Source organism: Balaenoptera borealis (genome assembly GCF_965194805.1).
Source record: "Balaenoptera borealis genome assembly, chromosome: 1".
In the NCBI taxonomy this organism is placed as follows: Eukaryota; Metazoa; Chordata; class Mammalia; order Artiodactyla; family Balaenopteridae; genus Balaenoptera; species Balaenoptera borealis.
Window position 1 is genome coordinate 179,663,811 of NC_138860.1, and position 26,963 is coordinate 179,690,773.

The following is a 26,963-nucleotide window of genomic DNA, read 5'->3' on the forward strand; positions in this document are numbered from 1 at the left end:
AGCGGTCGGTGCGCCAGGCTCTCCTTGCGGCTCCACTGGTGGGCCTCGGATTGTTTTCTCCTCCCTCTAAATTTACTGATTTCCACAGTGGAATATGAATAGTGTGTGTTGTCAGTCGCTGCTTCATAAGGAAGAATTTATGACTGAGGAGTGTTCGGGAAGTTTGTGGGAGGGTAAATTTTAGTTGTGTAACACTCTAGAGCACACTTTCTTGGTCAAGCTTCCTCATCTGAAGCACAGAATACAGAAAATGATTTGAGTGATTATTTTCTCAGTTTTCCTAAGGACGGTGCATAACTAGAGGCACTCTAGATGCATTGGGGAGAACTTAACTAATTATACATGGTGGGTGCATTCAAGCAGTAGGATATCGACGTGGGATCCCTGGTTTAGGAAGATTGCTCTAGGTTAGTAGCACAATAGCGTATTGACTGGAATCAAATCCAGTGTTATTGGAGAGAGTGAGATGAGGGCTAGAATATCAAACTGAAGTGAGGAAAGTGGGTTCTGGATTCTGTAGGTAGTTACTAGCAAGATTGTGATGATGAGCATGACCCATTATTTTTCTGTCTTTTTTTTTTTTTTTTTTTCACTTGTGTATTTGGATTTTTCTCAGGCCAATTTCTCCTTCGCTCCTCTCGTGTTAGACATGCTCAATTTCCTCATGGATGCCATTCAGACCAACTTTCAGCAGGCTTCAGCTGTGGGGAGCAGCAGCCGGGCTCAGCAGGCCCTCCGGGAGCTGCACACAGTGGACAAGGTGGTCGAGATGACAGACCAGCTGATGGTGAGTGTGTCAGCTTCGGGGAGTTAGGTGCCTGTGGGAACCAGCACGTTGACTGAGATGCCAAAGTGTGCTAGGTACTCTGAGGAATATCCTTAGAACAGTCAACCCCTGGCCATTCAGAACTTAGAATTTAAGGTACCGTGACATCCAGTGTGAAAATCAGCATGTGAGGTGTGTCTTCGAGAGAAGGGAATCCAGAGGTCATTCGGACAAACCCAGTGAGTAAGTCTCCTTTTTAGTTCACATAAATATGTGAACCCCTGGATGTGAGGAATGACATTTGGGGGAAATTATAATAGTTAGAAATTTCTTCTGTATGTAAAATAGTAGACCTCCTTACTGTATCTTCTCCTCTAAGGTTCATCTTGTTTACAAAAATAATGCTTGTCCTCTTTGGCTTATAGCCAAAGATTACCTTTAGGTAATCTTCCTTTAATTCTTCCTATGACTTGGGTTGTAAGTTGTAAGACATTATCCACTTTACACCTGCTGCTTAGCACTGACTGTAGGGCCCCTGGCGTGGTCTGCCTGGAGTCTTTAGCAGCTGTGTAAAGTAGTAGAAAGTAAAGTGTCGGCATTTCTGGAAGGGAAGTGTGAAAATGAGTGAGGTACACAAATAGATCTCACAAGGTGACTGCTGTTAAGGGAAGCATAATCACTTGGTAATACACACATATATATTCTGGTATTTTATTAAAAATCAGTCACAGTTGGGAATTCCCTGGTGGCCCAGTGGTTAGGACTTGGCACTTTCACTGCTGTGGCCTGGGTTCAATCCCTGGGCAGGGAACTAAGATCCTGCAAGCCATGTGGCGCAGCCAAAAAAAAAAAAAAAAGGCGTTTTAACATTTTTTAAAAGTGAATACTTTGTAGTAATTTAGCTTTATGCAACATTCACTGCGTTGTTCTTATTGGACTGACAATAATTTTGCTGAATTTATCTGTCTGTCTGTGGATTAGAGATTGGAATCCATTGCTTTAATTAATTAATTAATTAATTAATTAATTAATTTTTGGCTGCGTTGGGTCTTCGTTGCTGTGCTCGGGCTTTCTCTAGTTGCGGCGAGCAGGGACTGCTCTTCGTTGCGGTGCGCAGGCTTCTCATTCTCGTGGCTTCTCTTGTTGCGGAGCACGGGCTCTAGGCGCACGGGCTTCAGTAGTTGTGGCATGCGGGCTTCAGTAGTTGTGGCTCGTGGGCTCTAGAGTGCAGGCTCAGTAGTTGTGGCACATGGGCTTAGTTGCTCCGAGGCATATGGGATCTTCCTGGACCAGGGCTCAAACCCGTGTCCCCTGCATGGCAGGCTGATTCTTAACCACTGTGCCACCAGGGAAGCCCAGTCCCGTTGCTTTTGAATAACTAAATTGTGCAGTGTCTCAGTCACATGAATAGCATGTGTATGAATCCACTTGATCTTTTTTGCCTTATTACTGCCTTCTCTCTCTGCTTCCCTCTTTCAGGTTCCCACATTGGGTTCCCAGGAAGGTGCCTTTGAGAATGTTCGGATGAATTACAGTGGAGACCAGGGCCAGACTATTCGACAGCTAATCAGCGCCCATGTGCTCAGGAGGGTGGCTATGTGTGTGCTCTCCTCCCCTCATGGGCGCCGCCAGCATTTGGCTGTCAGCCATGAGAAAGGCAAGGTGGGTCCTCCAATTCCTTCCCTTTCATTTGAGGTCATGTTTGTCTTAGGTGCTGAGCAAAACAAATAGATGACTACACTCAGATTGGCCCTCAGGGAAAAAGTCTATTGAGTTCCAGCAAAGCTTCAGGGGCAGAGCCCAACAAACTTTTCTGCGTGAACCCTGAGTTACTTTATTAGACTTAGGACCAGTGTGACTAGAACAGAGAGTCTAAATAGTTAATTCCCACTCTATTGTGGGAACCCCTAGGCGAAGGTAACGACTGGTGGTTTCCTAGGACACCGTGGCTCCCAGTCTTTCCCAGTTTGGCACTCTGAGGACACAAGTGGGGAGAGAAGAGTCTTCATAGGAAGGCTCAGTGATCCTTATTTAGTTCTTTCCTGCCCTCCCAGCCCTCTAAGGGCACAAGGAAGTTTATCGTGTTTTATAGAACCAGGAGAGGTTGGAGGAGAGTATCCTAACTCACACTTTTCTATATTCTGACTTCTTCATTATCAGTAAAGTTGTTTTAATCACACCTTAAGTGAAAAACAAACCAGAGATTAAAATAGCTCTAAAATCCTTTCAAAAACATTCTCAGAGAAAATGAGAAGGGACAGTAGTATATGGGAATTGTTTAAATATTTTATGAACTGATTATACGAAGAGAAGTTGGTTTCTTTTGTCATCTCTAGAAGGAGGAAATGAAAGGCATTCCATTCTTTTAACCAGGGGATGTATGACTGATACTGGTCTTGGAGTTCCCTAAGAGACTTGCCCACAAAAAAAGCCTCCAAATCAGTAGCTCTAGTGAAGGAACGTTTTTTTATTGCTCTGTGTTTTCTGAGAGGATCTGGGTTAAGAATAAATTGGTAATTATTCCTTTGCAGATCACTGTCCTGCAGCTCTCAGCTCTCCTGAAGCAAGCAGATTCCAGCAAAAGGAAGCTGACTCTGACCCGCCTGGCTTCTGCCCCAGTCCCCTTTACTGTGCTGAGCCTCACGGGGAATCCGTGCAAGGAGGACTACCTTGCTGTTTGTGGGCTGAAGGTAACAGTCCTGATCCAGGTTTGGTTCTGTTAAGCTGTGGATCCCAGTCACCTTCTCTCCCCTGTTTTCAGCACCACTTTCTCTTATTCATTGTTGAGATCAGAACTTAAAAGCCATTGGGAACACAAACGAAATCTCTGAATTTCTTCCAGATCTTCCAGATTTCTTTTGTATTAGAAATAATCCTTGTGTGTTCTTGACACTTGAACATGTTACTAGACAGTCTGAGTACTGTCTGGAGGCAGGGAATATTACGGAAGAAAAGGCAGCGTTAGAACTCTGAAATTAATTACGCTACTTTCCAAATCATTTTTTAACCATTCTGTTCCTTCAACCATGTCTAGGACTGCCATGTGCTGACCTTCAGTAGCTCAGGCTCTGTGTCGGATCATTTGGTTTTGCACCCTCAGTTGGCAACAGGAAACTTCATCATCAAAGCCGTGTGGTTACCTGGTTCACAGACTGAGCTAGCGATCGTCACTGCAGATTTTGTCAAGGTATAGTTACAGCTCTTTGATGATCTTGTCCTAGAATGGTTTTGCTTTTAAATCCAGAATGCCTGATCTCCATTATATGTGCTTGCGTCTCTTAGAAATGAAAAATGAAAAATCCTAACATTTTGTTGCCTTTTGTTATGTTGTTGAGCAGGAGCTATCTGTGTGCAGGTAGCAGAAAATTGATTCTGGTTCAACACCCCCTGTGTCCAGTTCACAGCTGTTAATTACTGTACTTGGTATAGAATTTGTTGATGTGTATCTCTCCTCTGCTCATTCCTAAGAGGCAGTGAAAAGATACTTTATCATCTTGTGCTCATTGTCTAGTACTTATAGGTGCTTGCTGAGTGGAGAATGAGTGTTCATTCCTCACTGATTGCAGCTCTGTGGGTTCACCAGGATAGTTTGGGCATGGGACTGAAATGGATCTCCCTTATTTGATCTTTCTTCCTTCCATTCTGCAGATTTATGACCTGTCTGTTGATGCCTTGAGTCCAACCTTCTACTTTCTCCTGCCCAGCTCAAAGATAAGAGATGTTACCTTCCTCTTCAACGAAGAGGGAAAGAACATCATTGTTATAATGTCTTCGGCTGGGTACATCTATACCCAGCTCATGGAAGAGGCCAGCAGTGCCCAGCAGGGACCCTTCTATGTCACTAATGTGCTGGAAATAAACCACGAGGACCTGAAGGTTAGAGCACATGGCACTGTTCCCATCTATGCCAGGTTTAATTAGCCTAGCAAGGCTTCTGTTGTTCGTTTCTCTTTTTTCTTCTAACTTTTCATCTAATAGCAAAAACTTTAGTTCTTTAGGACTAAACTTGAAGTTCCATTATTCTCTTGGTATTTTTAAGGTTTCCTGCGGGGATCTCATACTTCAAGAATGAGACCCCATAATCATGGTGTAAAATGAATGACCAGCCAGAGCAGAAGCTGGTGCCCCAGGCAGCCTGAGAAGTTAATGCAGATGTTGTGTGTCTGTTGTGACAGGACAGTAACAGCCAGGTGGCAGGTGGCGGTGTGTCTGTCTACTACTCGCACGTGTTGCAGATGCTGTTCTTCAGCTACTGCCAAGGCAGGTCGTTTGCAGCCACCATCAGTAGGACGACGCTGGAGGTGTTGCAGCTCTTCTCCATCAACATCAAGAGGTGGGGATGAGCACTTAAAGCTGAATTTCCACAACGCCCATGTTCAGCAGGAGAGCTCCGCCCCTCGCAAGGGCTCGCCCTTCCCTGCTTGGTGTCTTTAAATCAAGCGGTGTCCAGTGTTGGTAGGTTGGGCGGCCTGCATGGTTTGTCTCCCTCCATGGAGACCCCGAAGCTGTAACAGGTAGTTTGGGGAGCCACTGTCACTCAGAAGGAAAAGCTAGGGTCAGGGTAGCAAATGTGATTTTAATTTGATTACTGAGTTTTGAGAAGAGAATGTAAGTTTCTCCTAGACACTCGTGCTGCTAAGATGCCCTTTAAGTTTCCCTCCTGGGGGGTTGATCAGTAAATAGAACATGGTGTCAGCAGATGGGGCGAGCTTGGAGCTTGGGGAGGTGGAGGCTGCCATCAGACTTGTAGGTGACAGGGGTGTGTGAGGTAGTGAGTGTTTTATTTAAGGAGGAGGCAGCAAAGTTTTAGGGTCTCTTCCCCTCTTTCTTACTGCCACTGAAAAGCACTTTGTCTCTGGCCTGTATTTTGTGAATTACCTGGTTTGAGATGAAATAAAATGGATACCATTCATACGTAGCTTGATGTGCTTGGAAATTCTTAAAAGGACAACGGGTCATCAGCCTTTGGCAGCTCCGTGGCCCTATGCAGTTGACAGCCTTACGCACATAGGGCCACCTATTCCCTCAGACAGTGGTACCCAGCAGCTGACTGAGATCCTAAACCAGGACTCCTGCTGGGGGCGCACATTGGGGTGTATGAGAGTATTTATGTGGCTCGGAATAAGACTGAGACTCGTGGGTAGTTTGAGTCCTTGGGTGGGTATATTGCTCTGAGAGTCCAGTTGTTTGTGAGGATGGCCTTTAGGTCAAGAAAAGAACTGTGAGATGGTGATTGACACCCTAACTGTGGCCACTTTTGTCGTCTGTAGTTCCAATGGTGGCAGTAAGACATCTCCTGCCCTTTGCCAGTGGTCTGAGGTGATGAACCACCCTGGCTTGGTGTGTTGTGTCCAGCAAACTACAGGAGTGCCCCTGGTAGTTATGGTGAAACCAGACACTTTCCTCATCCAGGAGATTAAGACTCTTCCTGCCAAAGCAAAGGTCGGTGCCCTGTTCTCCCATCACTTGAATAGACTGTGAACCTGCTCTATTTTTATATTTGTATGTCATGTCACTTTGCCAGCTCTTTCAATGGAGGCCTATAGAAGAATTTTCTCCTACACACCTTTTCTTTGGCAGCCTCAGCACCCCCTCAGTTGACCATGAATCCAGTTGCTTCTCTGCCTGTTTCTGTAGGTTCTGATCTATAGGTGCAGGAACTACCACTCCTCTGTCCCCTCCTCCTAGATCCAGGACATGGTCGCCATCAGGCACACGGCCTGCAATGAGCAGCAGCGGACAACGATGATCTTGCTGTGTGAGGATGGCAGCCTGCGCATCTACATGGCCAACGTGGAGAACACCTCCTACTGGCTGCAGCCCTCCCTGCAGCCCAGCAGTGTCATCAGCATAATGAAACCTGTTCGAAAGCGCAAAACAGCTACCATCAGTAAGGCCCCTCCTCAGAAGACTGGTAGGGGGCGGGGACTTAGAGTAGACCGTTGTAGATAGCCATGAAGAAACAGGGACTGTCCTGCTTGTGCGGCTCATAAAGGTAGAGGTTGTGCTAGCTAGTTTCTCAGAAGCAGAGTCAGGGTTCCTGAGGCCACTCACGGTCTGTGCACGGCAAGCACCTGTTGGCTGTCCACTTCAGGCAGCAGTTCCTAGGTGCCCAGGAAAGAATTCTCTCTTGGACCTGGTTTGAGATGGTTTTCTCTGGGTTTAAGAAAAATGGCTTCCCTGATGTGGTGTGCAGGATGGAACTGATTGAGGAGTAGATCCTTTGGCTGGTTCATTCTCGCCGACTGGTGTAGAAGCCGTCATAGGTGTCTGAGCTGGAAGTCTTTGCTCCTGAGTGATGGAGGAGGACTCTTCAGGGAGTGAAAGCTTGAATTTAGGAGTGAGTGGCTCGGACTGAGCAAAGATCTTTACAGGATTCACCCCACCATCTGGAATTTGTTCTAGAGTCTATGTTTGAGATAATCATGCAGCTCATCCTCCTATAAAGAAATAGTTTCCTTTGTTTATTTTAAATAAACCAGCTCTGAGAGAGCTGCTTGTTATTAAGTGTACCCAATACTGAGATAAGATTTCTTCTCCCCGCTAGGTTGTGTTGTGGTTGGGGATGATGACTGTTGGACAGCTGACCACGTGTAGGCGTCGTACTGATGCAAACCTTACAATCCCGAGTTGGCCTAGAAAGATGAGGGAGTGTACGTGTGAGCTTAGGAGCACAGAGGTGGTAGGGATTGCACTAATGTTGCTCCGTGGCAATCTGATGCTGTTCTCCACAGCAACTCGCACGTCTAGCCAAGTGACCTTCCCCATTGACTTCTTTGAACACAACCAGCAGCTGACAGATGTGGAGTTTGGTGGTAATGACCTCCTGCAGGTCTACAACGCACAACAGATAAAGCACCGGCTGAATTCCACTGGCATGTATGTGGCCAACACCAAGGTGAGGACTGACTGCACCGTGCTGGGTTCAGTCACTGGGTAGAAGGACTCAAGGACACATCTACTCTTAGAATGCAAGACTCACAGTCATTAACCCTTGATTCTAGTTTCATGGTCCCTAGAATTAATGAATATTCTCACTTCCACGCCAAAGGGCTCCTATTCCCGTGTTGTCAGTAGGGTTACTGTGCACAGGGCAGCAGGAGGTGGTTAATGCTGGGGAGAAAGAAGCCTGAAATTGAAGAGTCTACTCCCTGCTTCTGTTTTCCCATCCTTGGAAGAAAAGAAGTCAGTGCTGAGGAGTTAAAAAGGATAAAGGTCTTTTGTGGGCTCACACGTTGCGTCACTGTCACAGGAAGGATCGAAAGTTTGCCCTTAAGAACTTGTAATAATTTTATGATCTGTGCCTCTTCTTCCTCCAGCCTGGTGGCTTCACCATTGAGATCAGTAACAACAACAGCACTATGGTGATGACAGGCATGCGGATCCAGATTGGGACCCAGGCGATTGAACGGGCCCCATCGTATATCGAGATCTTTGGCAGAACCATGCAGCTTAACCTGAGTCGCTCGCGCTGGTTTGACTTCCCCTTCACCAGAGAAGAGGCCCTGCAGGCCGATAAGAAGCTGAACCTCTTCAGTGAGTCCCCAGCCCCTAGCGTAGACTGTATCCTTCTCGTTATGAATTCTGACTGGGTGGCCGCTTCTCTGTGGCTTTCCAGTATTCTAGGAACCCTCTGCTCTACTGATAGCTCTGTGGTCTCTGCCATCATGAAACTTTGAGCTTCGTTTGAGATATAAAGGAAACAAGATGACAGGAAAGGGATATACGCGAGAATGGGAGGGGTAAAGACAGGGTAAAACTCTGCTTCAGGGCTCACTTCTGTAGGGTTGGGTAGCCTTGCTGATGGGGCTGCCTGCGTGTTTGGGCAGAGAGGCAGCAAGATTAGCATGTGAAATCGCAAGGCTTTCTTAAGGCGCAGATGCAGGCCTCAGGGCACATGTCACTGAGAGATGTTTAGCAATGCCTTTAAACCCTCAGAGTACACATCCCTGAGCCTTTCATAAGGCGGGCAACTTTCCCTACCATTTACTGGCCACCTGTCTGATACTTTTTCTTCCGGAAACAGTTGCTGTTGGTATTCATTCATGATGATGATCTGTGCTTTGAACAAAAGGAGTGTTTAGAGATCCCTGGGGGTGGAGTTGGGAGATACGGTACCCTGATAGCACCAGAGGATCCCTACACCGGTGCTTGGCGACTCTTCTTCTGAGTAGGAGACTTCATGGGCTTTTGGTCCATGGAACTGTTTCTACACGTATTCAGCATCTATACAAGATGAAAGTGCTACTGAAGTCTCAGGAGATAAAGTTCCTCTATGCCTGTGAAATCAATGAGGCTTGCTACTTTGTCCAGACTAGTCTGGTCTTTGCTTTGGAGGTGGTGGTGGTAACCCTTCAGAGAATGCGCTTCCTAAAGGCTTGCTCTTGCTTACTGCAGTTGGGGCCTCGGTGGATCCAGCAGGTGTCACCATGATCGATGCTGTAAAAGTCTATGGCAAGACTAAGGAGCAGTTTGGCTGGCCTGATGAGCCCCCGGAAGAATTCCCTTCTGCCTCCGTCAGCAACATCTGTCCTTCAAACCTGAGCCAGAGCAATGGCACTGGAGACAGTGACTCAGCTGCCCCTGCCACCACGAGTGGAACTGTCCTGGAGAGGTACCAGCACTGGCAGGGACTGACTTCAGTTCTCACCGGTTCTCACTCTCCCAGCAGAACCTGTGTCTCGAGAGAGTGAGCCTCTAAGTGTCCCAAGTCTGGCCTGTGATTTTTTCAGGATTTCACTCAGTGTCTCCTTAGTGTGCAGACAGGCCTGGAGGCGGCTCAGAGCCATCTGACTCCCAAGGCTCTGCCTGGACCCTTCTGTCCCTTCCCTTCTCTTAATAAGCTCAGGTACCCTTTGGAGTAGCCAGAGGCTGCTGACCAGAAGATGCTTAAGCCAGTATTATAGATTAGGATCTAGTCTTGCTGAAGTTATAGGGAAAAATCTTCCCTTTCATTCCGATTTCATCGTCTTCTCATCTTCCTCTGCAGCAGCTACTTCATGTGGTAATAACACTGCGGGCAAGAGGCTGTCCCAGGCATCTTGTAGCAGTTCAGAGCCTCCTGAGGCTCCCCCCAGTGGCCATCTTAAGCATTGCGCTTGGCTTCTTTGCGCTAGGGAGCTGCTGGTTTGCCATGGTAGATGCGGGATGTAAGATGTTCAGTTCTTACATTGTAAGTCGTAAGAATAGCCTGGCTTGGAATCGCTGCCTCCCGCCAGCAGCCTCCCCACCCAACCCCTTTTCTCTCTCTTTCTTCCCCCCACCCCCACCCTATTCTTATATTGTTTGCCTAGGATGTATTTCCAGGTTTCTCTGAGCTTCACATTTTTTTCCTTTTTTTTCTTTTGCTTCTCCCCCAAGTTCTGAAACTGAGTCCCTAACCAAGCTGGACCGGTTAGTATGCCCTCTTTCTTTTCTCTGCACGAGCGAGTGTGTGTCAGAGAGCGGTGTAACTGATGGCGTGGCTTTGCCTTGATTCTGCTTCTGTGGAAAAGTCCTCCTGCTTCTTTCTGTTCTGGTCATTGCATGGCTGCAGAGCTGTCCCGTGTCAAAGTGGAGAATGCGGAGGGTTGTACGTGCGTGCTTGGTGTCAGCCGCTTCAGACTCTTAGCCTCCCCTTCCTTACCCCATCCCTCTCTGCTTCCTCTCTACAGTGGATGAGAAGCGGGGAGGGGGCACCAGGACAGTGGAAAAGTTCTACTGTCTGAAAAGCCACCAGAGAGCTTGTTCTGTCCACCGTGGTTTTATGTCCCAGGTCTCTCTTTCCTGGCTCTTTACTGCCTTCCTCTGCCCCTTGCCCTTTTTCTCTCCAGCTGCCTTCTCCACACTTTCCCCTCTCTGTCCAGAGCTTCAGCCCTCAGGATGTTGGTCTTTTTACCGTGCTGCATTAAACCCACAGGAGTGAGCCCTTGGGAGCGTGTCACTTGGTACCCTTCAGTGGTTGGGTTTCCTATCCTTCCCTTAGAGAAAATTGCCCAGTTTCCTAAAGGTGCTTTATAGGACCCTTTGAACGTTGGCAATTGGCGTGCACCTGAAAATACAGCTTGTTCTCTTCCCCGTACTTGGGGAACTCATACGAAGTGCCTTTGTGCATTTTCTTGGAGGTGTAAGTAAAATATAACCCCAGCTCTCCCAGTATAAGAAGATGGTTTTAACCTTTCCCTTTGTGTGTCCCCTTTGCCTACTGATCTATGGGGCACCTGAGCTTCGGGTCCCATTGCATCAAGACTGTTAAGCCCTTCTCAGTGATCCCTGCCACAGGCAGCAGGAGGAAGCACATTTATCCTCTTTGAGGAAGAAAAGCCCTGTCTTGGAGTTACGGATTATGAACATGGCCTCAGGTTGATCTCCGAGCAGGAGCCAGGTTTCTTCTGGCCTGTAACACAAGGAAACGATATGCATGGTGCCTGTGGCAGGTCTTATTGTGCTTTGATTTTGTGTTTGGCATTCATTAGCTGTCCCCAAGGTCCTCACGACTGTAGTCTGTGCAGGCTAAAGCACCAGGCAGAGAGAAGGGTTGTTGTTGTGCTCACACCAGCTTTTCTGTCTCCCTAGGCTGGTTGTGAGTTCTTTAGAAGCCCTGGAAAGCTGCTTTGCTGTTGGCCCAATCATCGAGAAGGCAAGTTACTTTTTTAAAGCACATGGGAGCTTTCTGAAGAGGCAGGAAGTCAGTGGAGTCATCAGAGGCCTTGAAGCCTTGCAGCTAAAGAACATTTATAGCATAATCTTGATTTGCAAAGATGATCCAGAGGAATCTTCAGCTTAAGGCCTTATGTCCTACTTTTGGGGGACCCATAGTGAGAGTGTTTTGTAGAATAGGATGAGTACTGATTAAAGAACACTGTTCCGGGAGTCATGACCTTGGACTCTCTTTACCTGTATTGTGGGAGGATTGTAATTTCTGAAATTCTTTGTTTTGCTCCTTGTGGTCCATGGAGCCTAACCTAGTCCTGGTGGCCGGGAAGGGAGGAGGGGGTGGGGGGCAGAGTGTGGGCAGTTTATCCTGCATGGATTTGGTGGGGTTAGTGACAACCCTGCTGTCTTCTGCATCAGGAGAGAAACAAGAATGCAGCTCAGGAGCTGGCCACTCTGCTGCTGTCCCTGCCAGCGCCTGCCAGTGTCCAGCAGCAGTCCAAGAGCCTTCTGGCCAGCCTGCACACCAGCCGCTCAGCCTATCACAGCCACAAGGTAATCAGGGGTGCCTTCTGTCGAAGCGTAAGTTGTGGTACTGACAGGGAATCAAGCAAATTGGCTTTTTGGATGTAAAGCAAAGGTGTAGCAAAGTAAGGTGGGGAGAGGAGAGCGTTGAGATTAGACCCACACATCCTAAAGTTTCTTCTGAGAAATTAATGAATATCACTCAAAATGAGGACAAGCCAGTCATGGGCCACTGGTTTGCATTCATTTTGTTCTGTTACTCTAATAGGATCAGGAAGATTTAAGGAAGGGAGGGGAGGGATGCTTGGGTAGGGGTGGCTTCTCACTGGCAGAGTGGGGCGGGAAGTCACTCAGGAGGTCAGGGCTGCTGGCATGTGCACTCCTGCAGCTGTGCCGCAGCCCTCAGTGAGGTGTACTTGCTTGTGATGAATTTGGTAAGTGGTTGTTGGAGAGACTGAGGGGGAAATCTGGGGAGAGAGGGTCTCACCTATAAAAGTAAGTAGCGACTGAAGGCAGTAAGTTAGGGCAGTTTCTATAAATGGGAAAGATTGTCGACAGTTCAGATCCATGAGGAGGAAGCCACCAGCTCGGATGCCTTGGTTAGCTTTTGTGCCTCAAACCCAGAGAACTGAGAAATGTGAGTTTAACCTGCTGAACCTCTCAAGGAAAGGCGATTTTGGAAACATAGCTTTGGTATGAACCTGCAAAGAAATGACTTCCATAGGAAGGAGATCTGGGATGTAACTCTGGAGAATCGGCTGGTATTTCTAGTTTTCCTATCATACTTTGATACTGATTTCATGGCTTTTGATTTTTTTTTTTTATGCGTCTTTAATGTTTTATTATATGAAGAAGTTGAACTGTGTTGGGCTACTTTGAAGATTTGTTCCAGGTAGTCAACAGTAATTAACCTGTTCTCTTGAGAGGAGGTAGCCATCCTGATGATCTGTCAGTTCCCCTCTCCTCTGTGCTTTAGTACCCAGGCCTTCCTTGCTTTTGGTTCATCCTCTGTGATTCTTTTGTTGTAGGATCAGGCCTTGCTGAGCAAAGCTGTGCAGTGTCTCAACACATCCAGCAAAGAGGGCAAGGATTTGGACCCTGAGGTCTTCCAGAGGCTGGTGATCACAGCTCGCTCCATTGCCATCATGCGCCCTAACAACCTTGTCCACTTTACGGAGTCAAAACTGCCCCAGATGGAAACAGGTGAACTTGGCCTATATGGCTGTGGTCCTGAAATCTGCTTACTACACCACCTTCTTTACTCTCTCATCTTCTTCTTGTTCTCACTGGCTTCTGACTGACTGCACACTCTGAGACAGGGATTTTACTCTCTTGTCTTTATATCTTGAAGGGCTTTTGACATTAGAATTGTATAGTTCTAAGTAAATGCTGTTTCCAGTGCTTACCCCTTGGATTGCTCTTGAGTTTATTTTGTGCTCTGGACATCAGATATAATCTGTCTCTGAATTTACTACCTCTTTAAGATCTTCAGGGTAAAGTTAAGCTTGTGCCCTGGTTGCTTTAAAGTAATAGGATCATGTCTTTTGCTTTCGTGCTGTACTTTTGCCAGTATTTTATTAATATCTGTAGCCTTTCTCAGTGCTTGATTCTATTTCCTCCTCTCTCCTCACATTGGCTGGGTACCAAACCTGCTTTGCTTTCATCAAATAGAGCTTATTGATGCCTTTACAGTTCTGTTATTTACATATTTCCATATGCTGTCATCATCCTGTTCCTCCTCTAGTACTATAATTCACGAATCATTCTAGAAAATTGCAGATGTTCCCCTAGCTTTTAGAAGTTGAACAGTTGCACCTGAGATCTCTGAATCTGCTGTAAGCTCCTGAATGCTCCCCTTCTACTTAATTCTAACATACAATGTTTTCTGTGATATTCCTTTCCCAGACTGTTTTTTTCCTAGATGTGCCTGCTGGAGTCTAGGGATAGTTGGCATATTGACTGGGGCCCCACTTGAAACTCCCTCCCCAGGCAAGCTTCCTTGACCTGAGTTAACCTTAAAACAAATTAAATTCCATCTTAGATTTACCGTCGTTAATAATTTTTTTTCCTCCTGCTTAGAAGGAGCGGATGAGGGGAGAGAACCTCAGAAGCAGTTGGAGGGAGACTGCTGTAGTTTCATCACCCAGCTGGTGAACCACTTCTGGAAACTCCATGCATCCAAACCCAAGAATGCCTTCTTGGCACCTGCCTGCCTGCCAGGTATCATGTTAAAAGGGATACTTGATAGTGAAGCCTGATGTAAGTTTTTTCTTGGAACAGATTGAACTCTTCACCTTTAGCCTTCATCATCCATCTCTTCCAGAGTGGATATTTAGTGAATATTTAGGAAACAGAAGCCTGTGAGATCAGTGTTCCTGATATAGAGGAATTTAGCAGTGTAGCAGAGAAGTGGGACTTGCTTGTATCTCTCACGTCGGATTGAATACTTCACATAAAGAAGTGTGTGCGTGTGTGTGCCCTTAGTGGTGTTTATAATTGTTTTTAAAAAAGTCTTTGAGGGGACTACCCTGGTGACGCAGTAGTTAAGAATCCGCCTGCCAGTGCAGGGGACACGGGTTTGATCCCTGGTCCGGGAAGATCCCACATGCCACGGAGCAACTAAGCCCGTGCGCCACAACTACTGAACCTGCGCTCTAGAGCCTGCGAGCCACAACTACTGAGCCCGTGTGCCACAACTACTGAAGCCCGCGTGCCTAGAGAGCATGCTCCGCAACAAGAGAAGCCACCGCAATGAGAAGCCCACTCGCTGCAACTAGAGAAAGCCCGCACGCAGCAACGAGGACCCAGTGCAGCCATAAACAAACAAACAAATAAATAAATAAATTTATTTATTTAAAACAAAACCCAAAAAACATCATACTAGAAACTTATTTTATTTCTAAGCTACTGCTGCCTTTGGTATTTAACTTTTCACACTGTCTAAGGTTTTTAGGTGGAAGAGTAGTAAGGTTCTGAATAGCAATCTAGAAAAGTAGAAGGACCCCTGTTACTCATTTGTGTTTGGACATTGCTTGGGCAGTAAACCCAAAAGGCCTGTTAGGGTCATCTTTATCACCTAAGGTTTGGGGATAGTAGGGAACATTTAGACTCTGCTCAGCTCTTCACATTTCTCTGCCCTGTCTTTTGATATCCATAGAGAGTAGACACCTGTTTATTTCTGTGATGCAGGATATTTGGAAAGGCTTTTGGAGACAGTTTGGGAGATTTAGGAGACTATTAATAAATCACAAACAATGCCTACAGCCTACATTCTATGTGTGTGTTTCGTTTGTTTGTTTTTCTGTGTGTGCTTGTCATTTTCTTGTTAGCTTGACCTTTACATGGGCATAAGAATTTGTACTTTTGTCTTTGACTGTCAAGTAGTTGGAATTTTTTTCACCGTCTGTTTCTCCCCTTTAGGCCTAACTCATATTGAAGCTACCGTTAATGCTCTGGTAGACATTATCCATGGCTACTGTACCTGTGAGCTGGACTGTATTAATACAGCATCCAAGATATACATGCAGATGCTATTGTGTCCTGTACGTATCATTACAACCCCAGATAATCCTTATCTGGGAATGTCTGGAAAAAATTTTTTTTATAAGTTTGCTAATTAATGAAATAAAACAGACTTAAAGGAGGGTAATGGGAATTAAGAATTTTACATATCAGTAAAGCCTTTAACATCTTACTCATTCCATGGAAAAGAAGGTTTGAAAAGGGAATGGACTTGGTTTGTTTTGTTCAGTGCTGAGTCCCCAGGGAATATACTGATGGTTGCTTCATAGTTAATGCTAAGTAAGTATTAATTAAATGAGTACCTGAATGAACATCATCAAGATCTATTTCCAGTGACTCTGGCACAGAAGCTAGTGTTGGAAGTACTGATTTTAGCACAGAGCTAAGTGACCCTGATCATCTGATGAAAAGCCAAAACCAATTTGTAGGCAGCCAAAGGGACTTCAGGGCCAAATGACCTGCCAGTCTATTACCAGGAACTAAGATACAAGAATGTAGCATATGGGGCTTATATATGCCAGGTTGGGGAAATGGGCTTAACTGCTGACCTGATTCAGCAGGTTGCAGGTGAGAGTAGGCAGATCTTCCACGTGCATGTGATTGTCCAAGAAAGGAAAGTGTTTTATAGACAGTTTCATGAATAATATTAAAACCTAAGAATGATGGTTTCCTTTCAACCTCAGGATCCTGCTGTGAGCTTCTCTTGTAAACAAGCTCTAATTCGAGTCCTAAGGCCGAGGAACAAGCGGAGACATGTGACATTGCCCTCCTCCCCTCGAAGCAACACTCCAATGGGTAATGTGAGGTCTGGGTTTAGGCTTGTGCGAGTGTGGCGGGGGGAGAAGGGAAATAAAGCACTAGGACGTGCTGCTCATGTTGACGAAGGCCCTGGAGACTTTTGGTTATGTATCCATTGTTTTACGCTGCCTTATTCCATGAAGAATTGAAGGTGTATAAAAAACGCATAGTAAGTAGAATAAAAAGAAGGAAAATCGAGGCCAGGGGAAAATAAAGGTACAATAGTAAAATCAAGCCAAGGACATAAAATCTACATCACAAAGTCCTACATGGCTGTTAAGTGAAGATCTTATTTTTGGCTGAAAACTTCCCAAAAGCCAGAGTGAAAATAAAATGAGAACAGTTCAAAAATCACAGTGACTGAAGAAAAAACCCGCCATTTTTCAGGAAATGAAAAATTTCCCCTCATGAAAGCTCTTACATTAAGGGTCCATTTTGTTGCCTAATGGGTAGTATCTTCAGCGGACTTACCTACAATAAGATTGACAGCAAATTTCACAAGAGATTTCCCTCTTGATACAGTTGGATACGAGTCAAGGACATTTAACATTTTAGGAAAAGCAATTCTACCAATTGTCTAAATCTTAGCAGTAGTATATTGTATAACTCTGGTTACTTGGTTTAGCTCAGAAGTTAAACTTCCAATGAAAGTCACATACATAGTTTAAATTTTATTTTAGTCACGTGATAAAGAGTAAAAAGAAATATTTGAAATTAACTTATTAATAATCCAATATATCAAAAATATTATTTCAACACATAATATAAAAAATTATTAGTAAAATATTTTCCATTCTTAAAAAATTTTTTTGTACTGTCTTAAAAATCTAGTGCGGGGCGGTGGGTGGGAGGGAGGTCCAAGAGGGAGGGGATATAGGTATACATACAGCTGATTCACTTCATTGTATAGCAGAAACTAACAACATTGTAAAGCAATTATACTCCAATAATTTAAAAAAATCTAGCGTGTACTATATACACTAACATCACATCTCCATGTGGACTAGCCACGTTGTAGCTAGTGGCTGTGGCTACTGTGTGGTCCAGTGCAGGTTTAGAGGAGCGCATGCAGCTTCACGACCTTCAGACAACCTTCCTTGAGTATCATTCATCTTAAGCTTTTGATGAGTCAGGCAACAATTTGTGCATCTTTTCTCTGTGGAGAAGCTAGAGTCCGGATAGTTTATGTTTCCAGTTAAGGTCATATCCACATACTTTTTCAGCCCATTGAGTGGAAGGCAAGGTCTCCATCCTTTTCTGATAATTAGGAGTCTAACCTGGGCTTCTCCCTTCTAGAGGGCTTTTCCCCTTCATACAGAAGCTGGTCCGGGTAGGACCTGTAGTGCTGTGCTGGAAGAACCAGCTTTCATTCGATGGTTTCACATTTCAATTGGTTCTTCTCTTAATGATTATGTAGTGTGAAAATCTCACTGACCCAGTTGTTTTGGGGGAAAAAAAGTAAGATAACACTCCAGGCTGCCATGACAGATAATAGATAAACATCTCAATTGTATTATTTCCCCTGTCTTGTCCAGGGTCTCCTGAGGGTTGGCACAAGCTCATGGGACCTGCTGGTCTTAGATTTTTCTGCTTTATGGAATCCAAGGGTTTTTGTTTCTGTTTTCCTTCATCAGCTGGAAAAGACTTCTCCTAAGTGGAGCAGGCTCTCACTGCCAGCCCCACCTTCCCAGATCCTGCTAGGTCCAGGAAGCAAGAGAAAAAGGCCAGGCATGGCTCCCTGGAATTTATCTCTAAAGCACAGGGCACTAGCTGGTAGCTTGCTTGTCTTGGTTTTTGTTGCTATGTAGCTTATCTTACCACACGCAGAGGGAGGAAAGAGCAAGCACCTTCAGGTGACTGGGGTTTCTTTGACTCAGGAGACAAGGATGATGATGACGATGATGACGCAGATGAGAAAATGCAGTCGTCAGGGATCCCGAATGGTGGTCACATCCGTCAGGAAAGCCAGGAACAGAGTGAGGTGGACCATGGAGATTTTGAGATGGTGGTGAGTCTCTGGCAGCAGGAGAGGGGAGGAGGAGCCTCAGAACTCTCCTCTAGCTCTTGTTCAGTGGACTTCCACAAGCTGCCTTTTACCACGGGACACTGACAGAGCTTTCTCTCTGCAGTCTGAGTCGATGGTCCTGGAGACAGCTGAAAATGTCAACAATGGCAACCCCTCTCCCCTGGAGGCCCTGCTGGCAGGCGCAGAGGGCTTCCCCCCCATGCTGGACATCCCGCCTGATGCAGATGACGAGACCATGGTTGAACTAGCCATTGCCCTGAGCCTGCAGCAGGACCAGCAAGGTAGAAGGCAATGCCAGGAACACAGTGGCCCATTGGCCTTGCACAGGAAAGAGGGTTTGGCAGTTACTGATATCCAGCTGACTTAGCTCGTCCCCAGATTTGGGGAGAGGTTGATCTGGGTGAGAGCTGTTCAGAGATACAGGTGGAGAGTGAGAGGGATCGTGGTGGGATTTTTAGTCTGGGAGCCAATCTCATAGTTTCTGTTAGTTTGGTCTTTTGGATTATTTCCTCCCAAATCTGTTAGATTCCTCCAGCCTGTGTCCTGCCTGAGCTGAAGGAAGGCTTCCACCATCTCTGTAACTAAATTTGGTGGGTGGACAGCAATGACTGTTGAGTAACTTCCTCTAGGCCAGAGGGGGTCACACGCTGGTGAGTTTAGACTCCTGAGGGCAGCAGGTGGCCAAGCGGCGCTGTGGATGGGGTCTGGAGGGGATGCTGTGCTCACTCTCCACTTGTTTCCCAGGCAGCAGCAGCAGTGCCCTGGGCCTGCAGAGCCTGGGGCTGTCCGGCCAGGCACCCAGCTCTTCCTCTCTGGACGCAGGAACCCTCTCTGACACCACAGCATCAGGTAACTGTCCACAGCAAGGAGCGCGGCTCAGGGCCCCAGGACCCTCAGGCCTCGTTTCCAATGCTGTGAGAGTGTAATGGGCAGCTGCTTTGACAGGCCATTCTGGACTTCCTGCTTGTGCCTTTGCTCTAGAAATGCGGGTGTGGAAGGCATAGTGATGCAGCTTGGCAAAGGCATTCATGGCTCTGCTTCCCTACACTTTGCATGCTGCCTGGCTTCAGCTAATTCCCCAAGGAAAGGCCAAGAGAACAGCTTGCAGGTTGATCGGCTTTAGAGCTTAAATCACAGCTTTCAGGGTTCTTCACCAGAGTTCTAACATTTTAGACAGTTTCAAAACGGAGACAAGAAATGGAGCTCAAACCTTTTAACTCTTTTCTCTTCATTTGCAAATAAAAGTGAAGCTACAAGGAGCTGAGTTACACTTCAGGTCAGCGTGGGATCTGAGCTTGGTGGGTAGGGTTTTTATGGACAATTCAAATGCATAGGAAATCTTCAGACCTCATTTTGTGTTTACTTTCAATCTCTTTTCCTAATCTGATAAGAAAAAAAATATGTCCTGAGTGGAGAGTTGGACCAAATAGAGGAGGATGGAACATCTGAACAATCTACTGGAAAATCAGCCCCTGAGTAATTTAAGGGTTGATTGCGAGTTTTCAGACTGATGTGTCCCTCTATTTGTTTTCTTTTTTTTTTTTCTTTGTTTCTTGTTTTGGGCGTTTTATCCTGGATAGATAAGAAAGGGAGAAACTGGCTGTCCCCTGTCGCCTGCTGCCATGGCTTGTTGCTTTTCTTAGGTCTCTTTAGTTGCTGTCATTTCAGGCTTGGAGGTCACTGTTGTGCTGTGCCAGTTGTGTTCCTACTGTGCTCTGTGGCTGTCTTGGCTTTTCTCCCCCATGTATCTCATCCAGCATTTTCCTCCTGTCTCAGCTCAGCCCTGATCCTGGATGCTGTGGCTGTCTCTGGGGAATTTCCTTGCTTCATTATTAGCATCTGATGAGGAAGATTAGGAAGTTTGAAATTTCCAAATGAGCTCCCCTCTGGACCATCTGATTAAAAAAACAGACAAGGTTGATTTGAGAGCTCATGATAAGTGATTTCCTAGCATAAGCATAAATTGATTGCAAAACAAATCTCATGAAAATTCAGAATCTATGCTTTTGAATGGTAATGGCTATTTTCCAATCTCAGCAGGTGTCAGTAACACCTAGACTGTGGTGACTGTGAAGCGTTTTAGCTAGAAAACTGAGTGTCCATGTCACAGATTCTTCTTGAATCTCTGCACTGTTTTACTTGCACTGTGATGTAACAGCGAAGGAAATGCCCAGTGAACTGGGTTTTCACTTCTGTCTAAGTACTGTTTGCAATGCACCATGTATAGTGTTTGTTCCTGTTAGTGATTAACCAGCAAAGCAAATCCTTCCCTTTTTTCTTTGACAACAGGATGTATAAACTGCATTGTGTCTTCTGCACTATGTAGTTTGATGCTTTTGCCCCAAAGAGGGGTTTTTACCTGTAACAGCTCTCGTTACTCTCTCAGCTCCAGCCTCAGACGACGAGGGCAGCACAGCAGCAACTGATGGTTCCACCCTTCGGACCTCCCCTGCTGACCACGGTGGTAGTGTGGGCTCGGAGAGCGGGGGAAGTGCAGTGGACTCGGTGGCTGGCGAGCACAGTGGTAATATGGCTGGAGGTCCTGATATCCTTGGGCAGAGAGGGTGGGGACAAAATAGAAATCCCTGCCTGGGTCCTAGGATTGGTTTCAGCAAAGGGGAGTTTAATTATCTGTTAGTGGAAGAAAAAAATGACATACATAATCCCAAATCATGATTAGTTGAAAACAGGGATGGTATGACTTTGAAATCAGTCCTACGGTGGCTTTTGCTTCTTCTGTTGTGGAAGAGATTTTGGGCAGTCCCATTGTTAATGATCTGGTATATTAATATAGCAGGCCATCTGTACTGGCTGGTGGGGGTTGGGCTTCTAGAATGAGGAAGCATGACAAGCCATTTTGGTTTGATCTTAAAAATCAGTCTCTGCTTAAAAATTGGATATGAAAATTTTTTGTGGAAGAGATATAGAGTAGCTGATAATTTCGAGATTCCCAAATCAGTATGTGTTTCTTCTGGAGTATGAGATGGAAATTTATCAACAGTTGAGATTAATTGTTCTTGTGGGTGGATCTTCTGTTCTTTGGGTACCCAGAGAGTCATTTAGTCATTTAGTCCTGTGGGGCCGAAATCGTGAATTCAATCCTTATTGACCTTCACACAGAAGAAAAAAATTTTCTAAAGCTACCAGTCAGGTAATTGCTGACTTAAGAATGCACTGGATTCCACCGTGCCTTGGGAGTTGATTTGTACTTTTTAAAACATTTCCCTCTAGTATCTGGCCGGAGCAGTGCTTATGGTGATGCCACAGCAGAGGGGCATCCGGCTGGACCAGGAAGTGTCAGTTCAAGCACTGGCGCCATCAGCACCACCACCGGACATCAGGAAGGAGATGGCTCCGAGGGAGAAGGAGAAGGGGAAGGGGAAGGAGATGTCCACGCTAGCAACAGGTCAGGAGCTGGCCACTTGCACTCAAGAGGCTTTCCTAGGGGAGAATGTTTCAGGAATAGGATGATGGATCAGTTGCAGGAGGTGGAGTGGTGGTAACAGTTTATTTCTTTTGAAATGGAAAGGTAATAGACTCGTGAAACAATTTAAAAACCTTAAGAAGTGTTCTAGGTCTGTCTTCTGGTCCTAATTAGAATTTCATCAAATCAATTGCAGAGAGAATAGAAAGTGGTTTTTTTCGTAGGGCCCGCCTATATCCCTTAGTAAAAGGGATTGTCGTAAAAACACGTGTCCTCCTTAGTCAAATCTTTCTTGTTTCATCATTAACTGTACACTCATTTTGTAGCTTTCTCTTCATAAATGACACTGTTCTGGGCTCAAAAGTGATAGTTATTAAGTAAATACTAGAAATAACTGCTTGTTCAGCATGTTTATTAGGTAATAGAGAGATCAAACAGCAAATACAAGTTTATGACTAGAAATACCAGTGGTGGGGCATTTGGCAAATTGAAAATAATCCATAAAATCCTAATCCAGCCCCCTGAAGAAATTCTGGTGGTATTTGGTACTGGATTGGTGGAGGAATGTATTCTTAACCAAAAGGTGACTAGAGAAATAGAAGAGGAGGAAGAAAAGAAACCTAAGAATACACTCGTGATACAATGTTTGTTAAATTTGGTGAGGCCCATAGTTATCACATTAGTGCAGAAATCAGTATTTTGAACTGAATGATTTCTATCAGAAAAAGAGGTAACTGAACAGTCAGGCATCGGAGACATTTTGGGAGGGCATCAGTGAGTGTTTCCTCTATTCCCTGTGTCCTTCCACTTAAACTCTTGCAGCATCCCTTTGGGGAAGATGGCCTCTGGCTCAGTTAACTGTTGATATTTTGATGGGATTTGTTTCTTAACTGCTTAACCTAAAAGGCATTTTCTACTTAATCTTTTTTTTTCCTCTTCATGTGATTTCTTGGTTAATTGCATGTGTTCAGATAATGTGATCTTTGTGATTTTTGGTTCTTTGAAGTTTATTTTTCAAAATATTTTTAATCCAGTCTACCTTTGCTTTTTAATTGGAACAGTTAAGTTCATTTATAACTGATGTTAATTACTGATATATTTGAATTTATTTTGTGCTTCTTATTTGTTCTGCCTGTTTCCGTGTTTCTTTTTCTTTGTAGCCCTCTTGTGGGTTGATTTGCTCTTTTCTCATTCCCCCCTGCCCCAACTTTGCAAGTTTGGAGGTTGTTTACTCTGTTTCCAGTCTTTTAGTAGTTATACTAATCACTTCAACATGCATACGTAACCAAAACTAAAGTTAACTAAGAGCTGTATCTTCTTCCTGAATGAGTACCTTAGAAGACTTTGCTCATTCTTATCAATTTAAGCTATTATATTTGTGTGTTTTAAGAAAAGTCTTTTTAAAGCTTTCAAGATATTATTGCTCTTTTATATAATTTATGTAGTCAGTGTCTGTTTAGATTTGCTCACACGTTTACCACTTTCTACGCCCATGTTTTCTTTGTGCATCTCAGACCTTCCATCTAGGATCATTTTCTTCTTGAAGTATGTCATTTAGATTTTCCTTTAGGGGAGGTCCCCTGCTTTCAAAATCTCAGGTTTTGTTAGTCTGGAAAATGTCTTTATTTAGCTTACATTTTGTGGATGTATTTTTGATGGGGATAGAATTTTGTGTTGATGGTTTTATCCTCCCAAAATTGAAAATGGTATCCATTGTTATTGCCAATGAGATGTCACCTGCTGTTACAATTATTGCTTCTTTGAAAACAGTGTCTTTACTGCTGCTCTTAAGATCTTTATCTTGTCACTGTTATTTGTAGTTTTACTAGGATAGGTTTAGGATGGATTTCTTTACATTTGTTCTGCTTGAATGTTTGGGTTAGTGTCTTTTATTAATTCTAGAAACTTCTCATTCATTAATCTCATTCAAATATCTCATTCATTAATCTCATTGGGCATTGCTTCTGCCTCATTTTCTGTTATTTCTCTTTCTGGGACTTAAGTAGATGTTAGACCATCATATTCTCTTCTCCATGTATCTTAATATCTCTTTTCTTTCTTTTTTAAATTCCTCTGCTTAGTTATTTATAGTTTTCTAAGATTTATTCGAGTGACATCAGAAAACATCAAATACATAGTTATAAGTTTGGAAGATATATAACACTTCTACACTGAAAACTATAAAAGCTCATTGAGGGAAATTAAAGAAGATCTAAATAAATGAAGGAATATACCATGTTTATGGATTGAAAGACTCATTATTATAAAGATAACAATTGTCTTAACATTGATACAGGTTCAGTATAATCCCGGTCAAAAGTCTTAGCTGGCTTTATTTATGTGTCAAAACTGACAAGCTGATACTAACATTTATTTGGAAGAGCAAGGGACTAAGATTAGCTAAGGCAATATTGAAGAAAACCCACAAAATTAGAAGACTACACAACTGTAGCTTATAAAGCTGTGCTCAGTAAGACAGTGGGATATTGGTGCAAGGATAGACAAAATAGATTAACAAAACAGACTAGCGTTCAGAAACAGATTCACACATACATAGTCAACTGATTTATGACACAGATGAGACTTCTGTACAGTGGAAGAAAGATGGTCTTTTCAATCAATGGCAATAGGTTGGTTGGAAATTAATATGGAATAAAATGAGTCTTGACCTGATCATACACAAAAATCAGTTGCTATGGATTTAAACACAAAAGGTGACACCGTACTGGTTTTAGAAGACAAACTATCTTCATAACTTAGGGTTGGCAAAGATTTCTTAAATAGGACACAAAAAGTATTAGCCAAAAGGAAAAAGATATATAAACTGGACTATATTTCAGCAGCTGATTCTTTTTTTCCTGCTTTTGTCTCAGCATCAGGATTTGAGTCAGCTAATTTTTCTTACAGACTCCTGGATGGGGAAAAAGTGGTACGGGGGGAAGTGGTATATTTGTTTACTTTTAAACTCAGGGTGTAGCCTTCTGTGTTTTTTTTATGAGATTCTCTTTGAAGACTCTCCTCACTTGGGGCAGATTCTAGGCCTCTTTTCCTAGTCCAGATGCCTTGTAAGGTCCTAGCAACCTGATGTACAAGTTGCCGTTAGAGCATCATAGCCTCAAGTTTTTGGATGCCCTGAAATCAGTCTCAGGGCTCTGCTTACCCCTCTGGATTTCTATCTTTACTCATTTTCTGGCCTAATAATTTCTTAATTGCTAGTGAGCTCATTATTGCTTTTATTTTGACCTTGTATTCTGTGATCTTTCTAAATTCACTTAAATTCTAATTATAGGTTTTGATAATTAGATTAATCCTAATTATGGGTTTGGTAATTAGATTAATTCTTATCACAGATTCTGCATGAACAGTCTTGTCTCCTGTAAATAATGACATTTAAGTTTTTTCCGTTCAATCTTTACACCTTTTAACTGTTTTCTCTTGCCTTATTGTATTGGGTAGGAGAGAAGTGGTGATGGTGGAAATCCTTACCTCATTCCCAGACACAGGAGAAAAGGTTTCCTACTTTACCATGAAGTATGATGTTAAGTGGAAGGTTTTCTGGGATATTCTTTATCAAATTAAGTTTTGCTACTAGTTTGCTGGGAGATATTTTATCTTGGGTTGGTTTTTGAAGCTTTCCAGTTGCTTTTGTGGCACTTAGTTGATTATATGTTTTTCTCCTTTATTCTGTTTAAGGTTGTAAATTACAGTAATTGATATTTTCCGTTATTAAACCAACCTTCTGGGGACACCTGATCGTGATGTCTTATCTTTTGTATCACTGGATTTGATTTGCTGATACTTTATTTAGGCCTGTAATTTTTCTTCTTTGAAATGTTTTTGTCAGGTATCGGTATTCATGTTATTCTGGCCTCATAAAGTAAGTGAGGACATGTTTCCCATTTTCTGTTCTCTACAAGAGTTTGTGTAAGATTGGTTTTATTTCGTCTGAATTCTTGGAAAAATTTAGCCGTGAAGTCACCTGGGTCTCTAAGGGAAGACTTTCTTTAAGGGAAGACTTTCGACTATAGATTCATTCTTTAAATGACACAGAATTATTTCTGTTTCTTCATGTGTCAATTTTGGTATGTTGTGCTTTTCAAGGAATTCATTCATTTTACTGGGATAAAGTTGTTCATAATATATCTTATCATCCTTTTAATGTCTTTAGGATTTGTAGTGATATACCTTTTTTCATTTCTAGTATGGGTAACAAATATTTCCCCCCCCCAAAAGTCAGTCTTGCTAGAAGTTATCAACTTTATTTACAAAGAACCAACATTTGGCTTTGATTTTTCTCTGTTATATACCTACTTTCTATTTCATTTCCACTCTTGATTATTTCCTTTCTCTTCTTACTAACTTTTTTTGTTTTAGTATCTTATTTTTGGGGGAGGGGGATAATTTTCTGTTTTTTTTTTTAGTGTCGTAAGATGGAAGGTTAAATCATTGATTTTAAACCTTTCTTTTTCAATACATATTTGAAGCTATATATTTCTCTCTAAAATTCCCTTTAACATTGCTTTGGCTGGAGCTCACATACTTTTATATGTTGTATTTTCATTGCTGTTCAGTTCAAAATGTTTTCTAAATTCTTTTGTAATTTAGTCTTTGGCCCATGGGATATTTAGAAATATGTTGCCAAATTTCCAAACATTTGGGGATTTTCTAATTATTTTTGTTATTGATTTACAGTTTAATTTACTGTGGTTGGGGAACATACTATGTGATTTCGATGCTTTGAAATTTCTTGAGACTCATTATTTCGAAAATGTTGTTATATCTTTTTAGGATTTTCATTTGTTTTTAGCTGGAGGGTCAATTTAGGTAACCTAGCCATATTGCTAATGAAATTCTCTAAAGTTGTTTTAAGTTAACTGTATTTTTCAGGAATAAGTTAATTAAAGAATTGTTAAGTAACTTATTGTTTTAAATAATAGAATAACTGAATTGGTTTTACTTTGTCACGAGGAGGAAATTGTAATTTTGGTACACTGTTTAATTTTTTTGTTAAGTTGCAAGAGTACTACTATCTTAAGAGTTTGAAAAGTCAGTAATCTGGCATGATCTTGGTCCAGATCCAGACTCTACTCATTATGTTGGCTTTTTCCTTTCTGTGTATATTCACATGCACGTTCTCCAAATCTGAGGATTTTAATCTGTCTCAGAACTTGTTATGTTTTATTCTAAAAGTATTAAGCTGCTGCTGTCATCTCATCTTTCATCACTTGTACCTTATCTGTTCCTGAGCAATTTTTATTCATTTGTAGTCC

At 43.5% G+C, this 26,963-nt stretch overlaps 1 protein-coding gene across 7 annotated transcripts in view; it reads left to right on the top strand.

Annotated features, from left to right (window-relative positions):
* The window catches only part of UBR4 (ubiquitin protein ligase E3 component n-recognin 4), a 125,925-nt gene that overhangs the window by 43,899 nt on the left and 55,063 nt on the right, over positions 1 to 26,963 (top strand). Inside the window, exons 39-62 of one of the 7 annotated variants that reach the window (XM_082402518.1) lie at positions 617 to 787; positions 2,246 to 2,428; positions 3,298 to 3,456; positions 3,801 to 3,953; positions 4,415 to 4,642; positions 4,942 to 5,099; positions 6,037 to 6,208; positions 6,455 to 6,656; positions 7,501 to 7,664; positions 8,086 to 8,302; positions 9,164 to 9,380; positions 10,127 to 10,159; positions 11,321 to 11,384; positions 11,819 to 11,953; positions 12,952 to 13,126; positions 13,829 to 13,912; positions 14,003 to 14,143; positions 15,344 to 15,465; positions 16,129 to 16,240; positions 18,121 to 18,251; positions 18,373 to 18,550; positions 19,014 to 19,118; positions 20,656 to 20,793; positions 21,501 to 21,675. In XM_082402518.1, the coding sequence (XP_082258644.1) occupies positions 617 to 787; positions 2,246 to 2,428; positions 3,298 to 3,456; positions 3,801 to 3,953; positions 4,415 to 4,642; positions 4,942 to 5,099; positions 6,037 to 6,208; positions 6,455 to 6,656; positions 7,501 to 7,664; positions 8,086 to 8,302; positions 9,164 to 9,380; positions 10,127 to 10,159; positions 11,321 to 11,384; positions 11,819 to 11,953; positions 12,952 to 13,126; positions 13,829 to 13,912; positions 14,003 to 14,143; positions 15,344 to 15,465; positions 16,129 to 16,240; positions 18,121 to 18,251; positions 18,373 to 18,550; positions 19,014 to 19,118; positions 20,656 to 20,793; positions 21,501 to 21,675 (3,617 nt within the window). The remainder of the gene's footprint in view (positions 1 to 616; positions 788 to 2,245; positions 2,429 to 3,297; positions 3,457 to 3,800; positions 3,954 to 4,414; positions 4,643 to 4,941; positions 5,100 to 6,036; positions 6,209 to 6,454; positions 6,657 to 7,500; positions 7,665 to 8,085; positions 8,303 to 9,163; positions 9,381 to 10,126; positions 10,160 to 11,320; positions 11,385 to 11,818; positions 11,954 to 12,951; positions 13,127 to 13,828; positions 13,913 to 14,002; positions 14,144 to 15,343; positions 15,466 to 16,128; positions 16,241 to 18,120; positions 18,252 to 18,372; positions 18,551 to 19,013; positions 19,119 to 20,655; positions 20,794 to 21,500; positions 21,676 to 26,963) is intronic. The other 6 variants (XM_082402519.1, XM_082402523.1, XM_082402521.1 and 3 more) reach the window with 6 other exon arrangements.